Source organism: Erpetoichthys calabaricus, chromosome 14 (genome assembly GCF_900747795.2).
Source record: "Erpetoichthys calabaricus chromosome 14, fErpCal1.3, whole genome shotgun sequence".
Taxonomy (NCBI): Eukaryota; Metazoa; Chordata; class Cladistia; order Polypteriformes; family Polypteridae; genus Erpetoichthys; species Erpetoichthys calabaricus.
The window spans coordinates 5,982,989-5,997,500 of record NC_041407.2 but is presented as its reverse complement, the minus strand read 5'-3'; the positions used below and the strand labels follow the sequence as shown (position 1 = coordinate 5,997,500).

General features: G+C 42.1%; 1 protein-coding gene across 1 annotated transcript in view; it reads left to right on the top strand.

The window, feature by feature from the left end:
* The window catches only part of arhgdia (Rho GDP dissociation inhibitor (GDI) alpha), a 41,313-nt gene extending 33,745 nt beyond the window's left edge, over positions 1–7,568 (top strand). The window contains exon 6 of the mRNA XM_028818415.2: positions 4,810–7,568. Within this exon, the coding sequence (XP_028674248.1) occupies positions 4,810–5,009 (200 nt within the window). The 3' untranslated portion in view covers positions 5,010–7,568. The remainder of the gene's footprint in view (positions 1–4,809) is intronic.
* Positions 7,569–14,512: the final 6,944 nt, after the last annotated feature.

Sequence of the window (14,512 nt, the reverse complement as noted above, 5' to 3'; positions counted from 1 at the left end):
TTTAAAGTGCAGTGTCCAAAGTGAAAAGTAAAATGTACAGGTACTTTAATGTTGCCTTTGCATTTAAGTCTGCTGCCGTATACTCTAAAGCCGCCCTATTCAAATTGTGGACCATGGGCCACATGTGGCCAAGAAGCAACCTCCGAGTGGCCCAGCCCGTGGTCCTGCCAGAAGTGCAGAGAAAAACGCCTTTCAACGTCCAAAGCAATAAAAAGGTCGCCTTCCGCTGTTCTGCATCTTGCTGCTCATTTACCATTCGCTCCCCTCTCACCCTGATCCTGTCACTTGGCTCTCTGACAAGGGTGATGGATGCCCTGAGTCTTCACCAGTGCTGTCCACCAAGACTGCAGTAGTGAGACACATCACAATATCAACATCCTACGGGATGTGTAACAAAGCCAAGCCTAATCACACATGTGGCGATTTCAAATGAATCAGTGTGCAGTAGATGTTGTAGTTATGTGTGTTAGTCACTTGCTAGGCGTCTATGCACTGATAGCTAGTTTCAAAAGTTCTTTTTTTATTCTGTTAAATGCACTTTGAGATGTGTCGCGGTGTCAGATATCACCAAAATGTTTATTTTATTTCAAAAGTGGGAAAAAAAATATTGCTACTACATCAGTCTGTTCAGTTTCAGCTTTTATTTTTTTATGCATTTTTTTGATGTTCCTGTGTCCGATGTGACAAAATTTAAAAGGGAAACAATGAATAAACGTTATTGTTTTTCAATACGTTCGTTTGTGTTGGTTTAAAATTTGTCATTATCTGCTTCTTACCGGCTGCTGAAAATGGCTGGCCCAGCTGAATTTCTTGGTTTAAAAATCTGCCCCAACTGAATTTGTAATTGAATAGCCCTGCGCTAGAGCATCATAGGAGATTCATTATTAACAAATTCCTGCATTTTAACTTAATTACCGGTAAGGTGTCTGCATTACCTGTTCAAAACCACACAGATTTTCTCTGTGCTTCTGCAAGAAAATCCATTTGCAAACAAAAACACCATGTGAGGCTTTTTGTAATTGGTTGAATAACAGTGGGAGATTACATTGATGAAAATAAGAGCATTGGAGCACGTGGCCCCACAAAGCTCGCCAGTACTACCCACTTAACTCTTCCAAAATAACAAAATCAAGTTTTGAAGGATCCTAAGGTTCTACTGTCTACCACACTACTTGGTCACTTATTTCAGGTATTTATGGTTCTCTTTGTGAAGAAAACGATAAAAGGTGAATGGGTGTGATTAGGCAGTGATGGTCCCCCCAGGCAGGCCGTGCTTGTCACCAGGTGTTTTCCAGCTTTGCTTCTTGACCACCAAGCTACTCTTCCCACCCAACTTTCACTCACCCATGTTGTGTCACCCGCCTTAAGATGAGCTGAAAACGGAGTATTCACCTAGTGTTTTGTGTTTGTGCACTGTTTATTGGAATGTATTGCATTTGTCATTCCAACAGATGGCACATCACAAACATTTGTAGTAATAAAATGCATTATTCCAAGTGTCTGGCATTCATTGTGTAAAGAAAAACTTCCTAATCTTTGTGCAAAATTTACCCTTAAGTTTCCAACTGTGTCCCCGTGTTCTTGTTGAACTCATTTTAAAGTCAGTCTTGATCCACTTGTCCAATTCCTTCTATAATTTTAAGCTCTTCAGTCATGTCACCTTCTAAAAGCCATTTGCTTAAACTGAAAAAGTTCAACTCCTTTACAGCTTATGCCTCTTAACGGTGGCAACCCAGAGAAGGAATGAGACTCCCATTTACAATTCCATAAAACAGAACAGTTCTTGCGTGTTTATTTTTTTTAAATATCTTTGTGCCTGTTGTTCCCCAGGGATTGCCATTTAAAACATTGCTTTTAAAATGACTATACAGCTGAGGCAGGATTCAAACCTCAGGCCGAAGGTGAACATCTGTTTAGATTTGTCAAAGTAAGCACAAGCATTCTATTTACAAGTGAGAATATTATGTGTCTTGTTTGGAGGACATGTATCCAGTTGGGTACAAAGATTCAGAAGCAGTGAAAAGCTTCTCAGAGTTCAGTCACAACTGTGCTTGAAAAACTTCAGATCACAATCCCCAAATTGAGAGCAGCTTTATGTGCATTAACCTGTAGTGGTGAGACGTACACAAGCTTACCTGATCACTACCAAAAGTGATTACAGTACAATCCCTCTTAACTGGCCTCGCATTAACCGGCCGACAGATTAACCGGCCTGTTAAAATAAAATATGTTTTTTTTAATCCTGAATTCTTCTTTATATTATATGTATGCACTTCCTTCTTTCCTGGAAGGTGAGAGAGCTCCTACTTTCAGAGTGATTTCCGTTTACATATTCCTTTATGAATTTTCTTCTTTCTACCTGGTGGCTCCCCTGCTTCTCCCATCGGGCTTCGCAACAGGGGAGTCACCCTACCTGCAGGTGCAGCTGCCTTCCACACTGGTCCGGAAGCCCTCTGATCCCTGGCTATGTCAGGCTCCATCCAGACCGAGACTTGGGTTCTTTCCCCAGCGGCCAGGGTGATCACGCTGGGGCTAAACCAGCCCAAAGCCTCCACAACTGCCGCTGCCTTTCGACAGCCAGTCGTCTTCAATACTGGTCACTCCACTTCCATAATCGCTCAGCTGGAGCGACTGCTTTTTTCAGCCCCACCGAGTGTCGGCCAAACACTCATCTGCAGGGGTTCACCTCCCAGCTGCCTGCCTTTGCTCCATCAAATCTGCTCTTGTTCGCTCTTCTGCACCGGCTTTCCTCTATCTGCTTCCTTCTCCATTAACCTCCCGTTGTTTCCTGTTCTCCTCCTAGCCGCCTCGCGCTTTGATTTATCACGTGGACGTGGATCAGATGTGGCAATTAGCAGTTCCCGGGAACATGGATGTGGATGATTCCTCACCTTTGTACTTAAGCTAGGATCACCTGCATCACGAATTCCACGGGAACCGATTGGCCACACATACTCGTAAGCCGCGAGTGCGGCATTTATTGATTTAAAAAGTGGCCTTTTTGACTTGAGCTGTGGACCCGCTACACCACACTGTCCAGTCGTTGTACGAGAATTAAACCCGTGTGCGAAATTGTGTATGAAGCCTTGTGGATATGGTTTCTTCAGGAACGTCAAAAAGGTACAGTACATACCTTAGAAATATTTTTCTACATGAAAATAGGTATGCGTCGGATTAACCGGCCAAAACGGCAACCAGCCATGGGTCCAGTCCCGAGGTGGCCGGTTAAGAGGGATTGTACTGTAATAACAACGTGCAATGCTGCTAATGGTCACAAATAAAGTGGTTAGTGCCCACTAATTTATTTATTTGGCCAGTTATAAATGTCACCCTTGCTTGTACAGCATTTTCAGGGAGGCCACAGTAATCTACAGGAGCTCACCTTCCAGAAATAAGGGAATAAGTGTACTACACCTATAGAGTGCCTTGGCATCGTGCTTATTGCGCAAAGGCACTATATAATACAGTAAAGTGTGAAAAATGCTCCAGTCCCCCAAAGAACCAGCTGCCTCTCACCTTTGATAAGTGAAAGTGACAGTTTTCATTTCAGGCCTTATTTCATGTTGCATGTGTGTTTCATGAAATAAATGAAGAAATAAATAAATACAAAGGAATATGCAACAAAAATATTTTGTGACAGAATTAATTATTTATACTCCCATTTCATGCGATTATCCCTTTATTGTCACATTTCACATTAGTTTTATTTGCACGTTTTTTACTTATTAAATTTTGCTTTGATTACATCTTGCCTGAAGAAGGGGCCTGAGTTGCCTCGAAAGCTTGCATATTGTAATCTTTCTAGTTAGCCAATAAAAGGTGTCATTTTGCTTGGCTTTTCTCTACATTCATAATGGCTAACACGGTACAACACCCTAGTACTATAAATTTTGCTTGAAATGTTCCTAAAATTGTATTCATCTGTAGCTGTTCAGTGCCACTAAGATTCACACCATCAAGAAGACGGTGATTTATTTATTTTTTAAGGAGAAGATCCTTGACCCGACCCGTACACACACACAAACAGAGACAAAATAATGCACACTGGAATCAAACAACAATTAAAGAATATAATGTATTTAAATTAAATACATGAAAACAATACCACCCCTGCACTCCTACGACGATATTACATTAAACACACAAACACAAACAACACCCCCAGCAAAGTCCATGGAAAACAGCACCGGATGTAATGAAATGATGAAGATAGTAAGTCTAGAGATCTGTACGTTGAAAGGGAATGAAAAAACAGTCCTACCGGTAGTCCCTGAAAATGGTGAAGACGGTTCAGGAGCGCTCCCTTTTCTTGCTGGAAGGCCATGAATCCACGACCAGTCTTCGGCACTCAGGTAGACAGAACACAATCCAGGACACAACGACTAAGTATGGTTAATCCAACAGAACGCATACAGACAGTTACACGGAACACAGATTACCAAAAAAAAAAAACACCGGCCCTCGTTTTAAGAGACACTCTGACCAACTTTGACCCCAACAGCCCCTGCACTCCAGACAGAAGACCAATCGGAGCCTCTGCAGGGACTGCTGGGAGATGCAGTTTTAATTTACAGTAGCACTGCTACAATCTGTTAGTCTTTCTCCTCCCCACGCCTAAGCTTTTTCTTCCTACTGTGGCAGCAGGCACTACTAACCTTGAGAATGTGTTGTTTATCACCGAAGCTGATTATTTGGAATAAACCTTGGAATTCTTTAAGAATGGGAGAGAAGATTTGTTTAAAAAGGTCCATTGTGACAGATTTGTGTATGGTAAATGGCTGCTATTGTTTTATTTCCCTTTGCACACAGTTGACAAGTCAGACTATATGGTGGGCAGCTACGGGCCACGTTCTGAGGAGTATGAATTTCTGACGCCGCTGGAGGAAGCGCCAAAGGGGTTGCTGGCAAGAGGTACCTACAATATTAAATCGAAATTCACAGATGATGACAAGCATGATCACCTCTCCTGGGAGTGGAACCTCAGCATCAAGAAGGAATGGAAGGATTAAACCTGTGAAAAGCGAGAGGTCTGTCTAGTTAATTGTCAACAATCCAATCAGCAGCTATAGAGTCCACCTCCACCTTCAACACCCCTACAGTACCAAAGTAAAATAACTTTCTTTTGTAAACTTCCTCATTTTCATTGTTCAACACAGAAAAAAAAAAATGTACTAAATAATAAAAATACAGTATTGTATAATCTAGTTTTGGCATCTGTAAAAGTGGGGGGAGGAATAATAATGGCATGTCAGATTTTCTGTAAACCAGTCATTTCTTTCCTCTGTGTTTCCTTTACATGTTTTAACTCTTCTTTTTTTTTTTATATATAATTTGTCTTACCAAGAACTGCCTTCTAATGTTCAGTAGTCAATTTCACATCCAAGGAGCAAATATGAAAATATGGTATTTTTGTTGGCTCCGCGTAGAAAAGATAAACCTGCAGAGTGTCCACCTTTTAAGAGGACATTTCAAAGGCAGGAGAGCCTCCGTGCGAATGAAGGAGTTGGCGCCATATACCTTAAGCATGAGAATCTGTCAGTTTCAGAAGATCTGTGCATTTATTTTATTTTTTTTAAGAGAGCACGAGCCTGTGTTGCCTTATGTCTGGTGTTTTAAGTTTTAAACAGTTTATCTTTGAAGCCCCCCCCACCCCCACCCCCCTATGTCTCATTTGCTCTTTTATAATGTTGGCCAAACAATTTTTTTTTCCGTCAAATATGCATACGTTTACAGTGGTGTGCAACTAAAGTAGGTGTTTATAGGCAGTTTCATTCCATTTTTAGTAAATGATCTTGTAACCATGTTGCCTTAAAATGTTTGATTACTCTAACAAAAAAAAAAAAAGAATGAAAATGTGCTTAAAGACGAAAAAAGAACTTGTTTTAAGCAGGACTGTATGCTGTACATGCCTCCTTTTCTAACTGTCCGAGCCCTTTTCAACTTGTTAAGATGCCTGATTTCTAACTTCGCAGCAGTGACCTACACCTACTGACAAATGAACAGTGTTACAGAATTGATCCACTCGCGTAGTTCATAACAAAAGTATCATTTTCAAAACGGTGTAATCCGTACTTCTGTGTGTCATTTAATTAGGGGAAACGAGAAAGATGACCTACGCCTGCTTTGTGCCATTTGAATGTATTTCGTTTTATATGCAGTGTACCTTTTCTTTGATAGCTCAATGTTAAGATAAGTCGCATGTTTAAACAACTGTGAAGGCATCTTACCTGTCCGTTACAATCATGCTGCTGACTGAAAAGGAAAGGACACACGACACGCGGCCTTGTGCGTTCTCGGAAGGACCTCGCACGGTGCAACATCGCGAATTTGTGGTTGTAGGCCCTCACTTCACATTATTTGTGTAAGTTGTGTTTTATTTTTATTTTTTATTTACTGAGGAGAATTTTTTAAAAAGATATAATGTAAAAAAAAAAAATAAAATAAATTCTCTTTTGGGGAATGGCAGAGGGGAGGGAGAGTTGTTGATTTAGGTGACCCTCGGTCCCGGAGCACACTATGTAACATTAGCTGCTTATTTAATGGGAAACAAAGCTGTTTATGTATATGAATGCTCATATTTCCAGTATATTAATACAAATGCATTCTAAAAGTTTTTATTAAGAACAAATGATATTCCATTCCCTGTATATCGTGTGCGTTTTAACTCCATGTTAAGCCTATTAAATGCTGAAGTGTAATATGGCATTGTTATTAATTGGCCAGGCTGTCTGTGTGTCATCTTGTACCCGTCTGTGTCTTTCTGTCCATTTTCTTTTCTTTTTTTGTAACATGCCCATTTTTAGGCGTACATTGAGTCTTTTTGTTTAATGAAAGGAGATCATTTGTCTGTCATCTGGGTAATTCTAAAGCTCTGATAAGAACATGGAAGAAATTTTGCATTTCCGGGCCGTTATGCCCATTTGTATTAAATGGAGTCTTGCTGTGTTTAACGATACCAACCACACTGTAATGCGTGTGCCTCAGATTATCGACTTTATTTTTTTGGTGTTTTTCCTCCCTGTTCTCTCTCAACGTTATTCTTTTTAAAAAAGAGACAAGCCGCCAGAGCTAGCAAATAAATAAAACAATAAACGATCATTTTGGAAACCTTAAGTATTGTGACATTTGTGCAGTTGATGAGAATGCGCTGCTGTAAATCGTCACGAGTCATCCCATTCATCAGTCAGGTATTTGAATCCTCCATGTTTGGAGTTGATCGCTGTTGTAGTAAAGTTGGTTGTTTTATTATTATTATTTTTTTTTTTTTTCTCTCAGAAGTTCTTGCTGGCATGATTGATGCCCAGTGCCGTCTCTTGTAGAAATGAGGTTCGGTTCTTTAATGGAGTTGTGTTTAAAGTGTCACAGCCAGTAAGCACAGGGGACCAATCACGGGGTTACTTTCACTTTTGATGTTTATTTGCCCACAACCTCCTGCTTCCTAGTCCTCATTTATCCCCTTTAATTCTTTGGATTTTCTACCTCTTTGTAGCCTTGAATCATTATAAACCATGACCACCATATTTTTTTTTTCTTTCAATCAATTACAATAAACATGTTCAGAAAAGTGTTATGATCCGTATATTGTGCAATTATTTGAAACAAGTTTCCGTGTGTTGTATGTTTTAAATGTGCTTTTACTTGACAGGCTGCAGCACTTTCACTGACTTGTGTCGTCACATCAGAAACCCCAACAGGTATGTGTTACAGCGCCGGGACAAACTCTTCACACTTTTGTTACATTCTCTTATGTGTCTCACCCTTCTGCTCAAATCACTGAAATTCCTTTCTCTCCCCCGCCCCCCTCATCAAGCAGCACCCCAGAATGACAAAGTGAAAACAGGATTTTAGACATTTCTGAAAATGTATTAAACATAAAACATCCCACTGACATGAGTAGCCAGGCCCCCTTCACTCAGTGCTTAGTTGTGGTAGCCAGCCAGCCATTTGGGTTTGGAGATTTTCTGCCATTCTTCTCCCGTGCTCGGCCGGGTAGGACGGAGACCATCGGTGCTGAGCTCTTTTCAGGCCCCTCCAGAGATGTTTGATTGCGTTCACGTCTGGGCTCTGCCTGAGCCACTCAAGGACATTGCCAGAGTTGTCACTAAGCCACTCCTGTGTTACTTTTGCGTTGCCCTGTTAGACGGTGACCCTTTGGCCCAGGCTGTGGTCCGGAGGGCTCTGAGCAGGTTTTCCTCAACCCTGTCTAGTCTCCCGGTCTCTACTGCTGATAAATGTCCCCATAGCACCACCATGTGCTTCACTGTTGGAGCGATAGAGTACGGGTGATTGGCAGTGCCAATCAGAGGATCTTGTGCTCGTCACAGTCCTCAGAGTCCCTTTTTTGGGGTCAGGCTTTCATGTTACGTTTGGCTCTTCTGCCATGAAACCCAGGTCAGTGGTTGGTTGCCCTCCTGGAAGTTTCTGCCATCTCCACACAACATCTCTGGAGCCAGTTGGACTGACCATGGTGTTCTTGATCACCTCTCTTTACCAAATCACTTCTCCCAGGTAGCCAGCTCTAGGAAGAGTCGTGGTTGTTCCAAACTTCTTCCAAGTGGGCTTTTTATGTGCCATCTGTCCACTCTGCCATAAAGCCCAGAGTAATGGAGTGTTGAAGTGTTGCTTGTTCTTTTGGGAGTTTCTCCCATCTCCACACCGCTCCTCTGGAGTACAGTCACAGTGACCGTCTGATTCTTGGTCACCTCTTTCTAAATCCATTCTTCCCTGATTGCTTAGTTTGGCTGGATGGTCTGTTCTGATAAATGTATGGTTGTTCCAAACATCTTCCATTTAAGAATTCTGGAGGCCACTGTGCTCTTTAGGACCCTTCAGGACTGCAGGTTCTCTTCTCCTCTCCTTCTCCATCTCTCTCTGCCTGAGCACAGTCCCATCACTCAGTTTCCTTGGACCTCCTGGCTTGGCTTCTCTCAACAGGGTCGGCGCTGTGACTTTCCTGATCAGTCCAATCAATTTCATTGACCACGGTATTGGGGGGGGGCGCACTCCAAACACATCTCAATGATGATCAATAGGATGGGGTGAATATTTGAGTCAATGGGATATTTCAGATATTTTGTTTAATAAACTGTCAAAAATCTCAAGTCCTGTTTTTGATTTGCCATTCTGTAATGGGAATTGCTTTGATCTCGCAGCTCGACTGTCGGACCCTCCATACACAGGCATGTCTGTCCGTCTGCATTTCCCAGTTGGTCCAATCAAGTGAACTGACAGCAAGGTGGACTCCAAAAAGGAGTAGAAACCTCTCAATGGGGATCAATAGAGGGGGACGTACTGAGTCGGAGCAAAGGGGCCAACTACTTGTGTCAGTGGGATGTTGCAGTTTTGGGGTTTTTTTTTTTTTTTTAATATGTTGAATTAATTTGTAAATCCATCCATCCACCCCACTATATCCTAACTACGGGGTCACAGGGGTCTGCTGGAGCCAATCCCAGCCAACACAGGACAGGGCGGCAGCCCACCACAGGGCAGACACACACACCAAGCACACACTAGATTCAGTTTCGGATTGCCAGTGCACCTTTGCATATCTTTGGACTGTGGGAGGAAACCCACGCAGACACGGGGAGAACATGCAAACTCCACACAGGGAGGAGGACCCGGGAAGAGAGCCTCAGGTCTCCTTAACTGCGAGGCAGCAGCGCTACCCACTGCGCCAACGTGCTGCCCAATTTGTAAATCCTGTTTTCATTTTCTCCTTCTAGACAAATGAGTGCTGTTTGAGGGGAAAAACTGAATCGAAATCATTTTAGTGTAAGGCTGCAACATGACAAAATATTTTAAAAAGCGAAGGGTCCCGATGCTTGTGTATTTACAAAGAGTGCAAAAGAATCTGGGAGGTGGGATTGTGTAGTACTGGGCAAAGTCGCATCTTTTTCTGTTGTTCTTTGAAACCCTGGTGGTGCTCAGTGGTTCACTCTTAGCCCCCTTTCTTGTGAGGCTGTCTGTTGACTGCCTATTTATTAAAAAAAAAGTATATATATATCAAAAAAGGAAGTAAATAAGAATTCTGAATCCTCACGAGTACTAAAATGAAGCGTCCAACAACCTGCTTGTGGAAGCTTATGGCTGGGCCAGGAGTTACACCCAAGTCTTTAGGCTGCCTGCCATATTAGGGTGTAATAGGCTGTGACATCCCATAATTGTGTGATAGAAAGAGTGCTTTTTTGGGAGGGATTGTGGGGGTGGAAGGATAGATGGACTTCTGAGAACTCTTTAAAGCAATTGAAGGCACTCGTCATACCAAAGATAGCAAAAGCAGCAGCCGCGTAAATTTGGAATTTAGCCACCAGGGGGCACTCAAAGCCTGCTGTTGTGCAACTGACCCTGCGCAACAATAATATAAAAGTGTTCACATCCTGGAAGTTTTCACAAATGCATTGGTATACAATAGGGTGGGGGGTCTGCAGTGGCTGCTGGTTTTTCTTTAACCAAATTTACTTTACGTTTGTTGGCCTTCATTTTAGTTAACTCCCTTGTTATAATTCTGAGCCCTTCACTTTTAATTGTTGTCCGTTTTCTTCACCGGCCATCAGCTCATATACAAATAACAAAAGCGAACGTGCTTCCATGTAAACCTGTGTATGTGCGTCATGAAGTATTCGTGTCCAAAAGAGGGGGAAGGGGAGGACCAAGAGGTACAAATCTGATCGAGACCACAAAATCTCCTCAGAAACTGTCAGCAGTCAAAGACCCTCAGTGTCAAAGTGGAAACGGATCCCTGAGTCGAAATCAATGACAATTATAAAACACAAAATGATTCTTTCAATGTTGAATTAACGATAAAAGGTGAATGCTCTTTATAGACGGCGTATAGAGCTGCTGCCATGGTGGGTGTGATTAGGCAGTGATGGTCCTCCAGGTAGGCCATGCTTGTCAACTTTCACTCATCCATGTTGTGTCGCCCACCTTAAGATGGGCAGAAATCGCAGTGTTCACCTGGTGTTTTGTGTTTCTGTGCTGTCCATCAGAATGCATTGCATTTGTCATTCCAACAGATGGCATATCACAAACATCTGTAGTAATGAAAGGCGTTACTCCAAGTGTCTTATCGTTCTTTGTGTAAAGAAAAGCTTCCTAATGTTTGTTTGAAATTTCCCCTGTGAAGTTTCCAACTGTGCCCCCGTGTTCTTGATGAACTCAGTTTAAAATAACCGTCTCGATCCACTGGACTAATTCCCTTCAGTCAGGTCACCTCTTAATCTTTTTTTTCTTAAACTGATAAAGCTCGGCTCTTTTAATCTTAATTAGTACAAATGTTTGTTATGCGCCGTCTGTTGGATTGATAAATGCAACGCATATCTCTTTTGTTTTATGCCGTTTGGTAGGAGATTCAAATGCAGTGTTAATGTTTGAGGTGCACCATCTGTTGGAATGACATGCGCATTTTATTACTACAAATATTCCTCACTCTTTGCACTAAGGTTACGCTTTCTGTTGTGTGGTGGGAACACAACACCCATATGTGGCCCTGAGCTGACATCATACAGGAGCTCAGTGGCTCTTGAAAACAAAGTCCCTGTGGTGGGAAAACGCTTAGATAGAGGCTGTGAGGGGGTGGTCCTTCAGTCGTGACATCACTGTGGCTCCGCCTCCTGGGTTGTTTTTTTTTCCACCCACAAAGCACAAGCAGCACAAAGAAGCTAAATGAGTAAACTGAACAATATTACCAAACTGTGCGTAATTAATGAAAATAACAAAAAGGAGAAAAGAAAGGAAAATAAACAAAAGCCAGGGCGAACCCCGGCTGGAACATAACCGTGCCCTGTGACAGACTGGCATCTTCTGCTGCTGAGATGGCCACTGGTATCCTGCAAGCCTGAGCTGGAGCGGAGGGTTAGAAGTTTGGTGGGCTCCGTGGCTGACCGGTCGAGATGTGCGTGTTCTTTCTTTGTTCTTTGTTGCCGTTATCAGGCGCTTCAGATGTCGTATCGTTCGTGGCGCAGTGTTCTCGTTTGTTTGGTGGTGACTCATCCCCGCCTCATTTGGTTAAAGCCCCTTCTCTTACTAATAGGCAGCGTGAGCCGCTTCATCAATGGATCCTCACATGATTTTCAGCCTTATTTGCATATTTTTCAGCTGCTATCACTTATTCAAATGACTCCATTAAATATGTAAATTGGAGCTGGTCAGATTCCCTTTGATATGAAGTCCTGCGGTGGGTTGCAGCCTCGTTTCAATGTTTCTGTCGTGTTTAAAGGTGGTCCTTTCAGTCGTTCTTTGCAGTGGTGTTTTTTGTTTTCCTGCCACAAAATGAGGCTTTGGCTCCCAGACGAGGGCTTCTCCACAAACTATAAGTAGGCTTCGGCTGTTTCTTTTAAACAGTTTATCCTTTTCCTCTGCGACAGCCATTTTTGAACTTTTAAAAGCTTTAAGAGAACCCTTTTTTGGGAGGCCTGTGCGGGCCAGGAGCCTGCTGTTCGAGTTTGGGATTAGGTCTGATGTGTGGGCACAGTAAGGAAGGAAATGGCAGTGTCACGGCTCCGTTCTGTCAGCTCTCACTTCAGATGGTGCACAGGAGAGGCAGCGCCTGCAACCTCCTTACTCTGCTCTTCCCCCTAAAATGATTTTCTGATTCTCTCCTTGTAAGTCAGAAGCCGTTCTCTGCAAATTTGCCCACAGCAATCAATTCCCGCTTGTCGACAGCAGCGTCCATAAGGCACTGGGAAAAACTAACCAGGAAACACCCTCCAGCTGAATGACATGTGGCCACCGCGTAGGGGCTGGCCTTGGCGGGACACTCCTGTGCACAAGTGACAGCTCACTCCCTTGAGGCCAATCGCAGTGCGCCCAGTCTTGGTATTTGTTAAACGTGCCCACACCTGGCAGCTGACTGATGAGATGTACAAGAAATGGAAAAGCGTGGAGGGGGACAATTCAAATACCACTGACCTCTGGAACAGGATGTGACGGCTCAAGGGAGGGTGGGAAAAAACACACGGAGGTCCAACTCCACTCGCCTAAAAGTACACACCGCGGTAAAACTCCGGGCCCCACTCTCCTCCTTTATTGCTTTCAATGTTTCTGGTCCTCTGCAGTTTGGGGGGGTCGGAGAGGTGGGGGTTACCTCCTCTTCACACCAGCTCTAATAAACTAAACATCAACTGCATTAAAAATGAAACCCCATCACAAACCACGTGGCACACATTCCTAGAAGAACAATCACTGAAGTCACTGTCACCGTCACCTGCACCGCGCTGGCCTCCGATGGCTTCGGCTTTTATCTGAACTTCAGTCAGAGCAGGCGCAGAGCACATGGCGGACATTATTTAGCAACTGAAAACCTCAGAGCCACGTTTAGGTCTGAAGAACTGAGATAAGCAGGAAAAACAAGGAAGTCTGACCTATCGTCAAAGATGTGCTGAATGTGCGAGGGTCTGTGCTGACACCTCACTGTCACAACAGAAACTCCCCCTTGGGACAAATAAAGTACTTCACCTCCCTATCATTATATAGTGCCTTTCATATCTATCTATCTTTTCATTAAATAGTGCCTTTCATATCTATCTTTTCATTATATAGTGCCTTTCATATCTATCATTATATAGTGCCTTTCATATCTATCTGTCATTATATAGTGCCTTTCATATCTATCTATCTTTTCATTATATAGCGCCTTTCATATCTATCTTTTCATTATATAGTGCCTTTCATATCATTATATAGTGCCTTTCATATCTATCTGTCATATAGTGCCTTTCATATCATTATATAGTGCCTTTCATATCTATCTGTCATTATATAGTGCCTTTCATATCTTTTCATTATATAGTGCCTTTCATATCTATCCTTTCATTATATAGCACCTTTCATATCTAGCTATCTTTTCATTATATAGCGCCTTTCATATCTATCTAACTTTTCATTATATAGTGCCTTTCATATCTATCTTTTCATTATATAGCGCCTTTCATATCTATCTTTTCATTATATAGTGCCTTTCATATCATTATATAGTGCCTTTCATATCTATCTTTTCATTATATAGTGCCTTTCATATCTATCTGTCATTATATAGTGCCTTTCATATCATATAGTGCCTTTCATATCTATCTTTTCATTAAATAGCACCTTTCATATCTTTTCATTATATACTGCCTTTCATATCTATCTAACTTTTCATTATATAGTGCCTTTCATATCTATCATTAAATAGTGCCTTTCATAACTATCTTTTCATTATATAGCACCTTTCATATCTTTTCATTATATAGCGCCTTTCATATCTAGCTATCTTTTCATTATATAGCACCTTTCATATCTATCTATCATTATATAGCACATTTCTTATCTATTATTATATAGTGTCTTTTTTATCTATTTACCTATCATTAGTGTCTTTCCTACCTTCCTATCTTTCATTATCGATTTTTATCTGTTTATCTATTTATTATTATATGGTGCCTCATATAAAAGATGGAGTCCATCTCTTTGCATGATCTTTGACCAGCAGCATGAATGGTGTGGGATGACCGAGTGTAACGCTGTCTGTCTG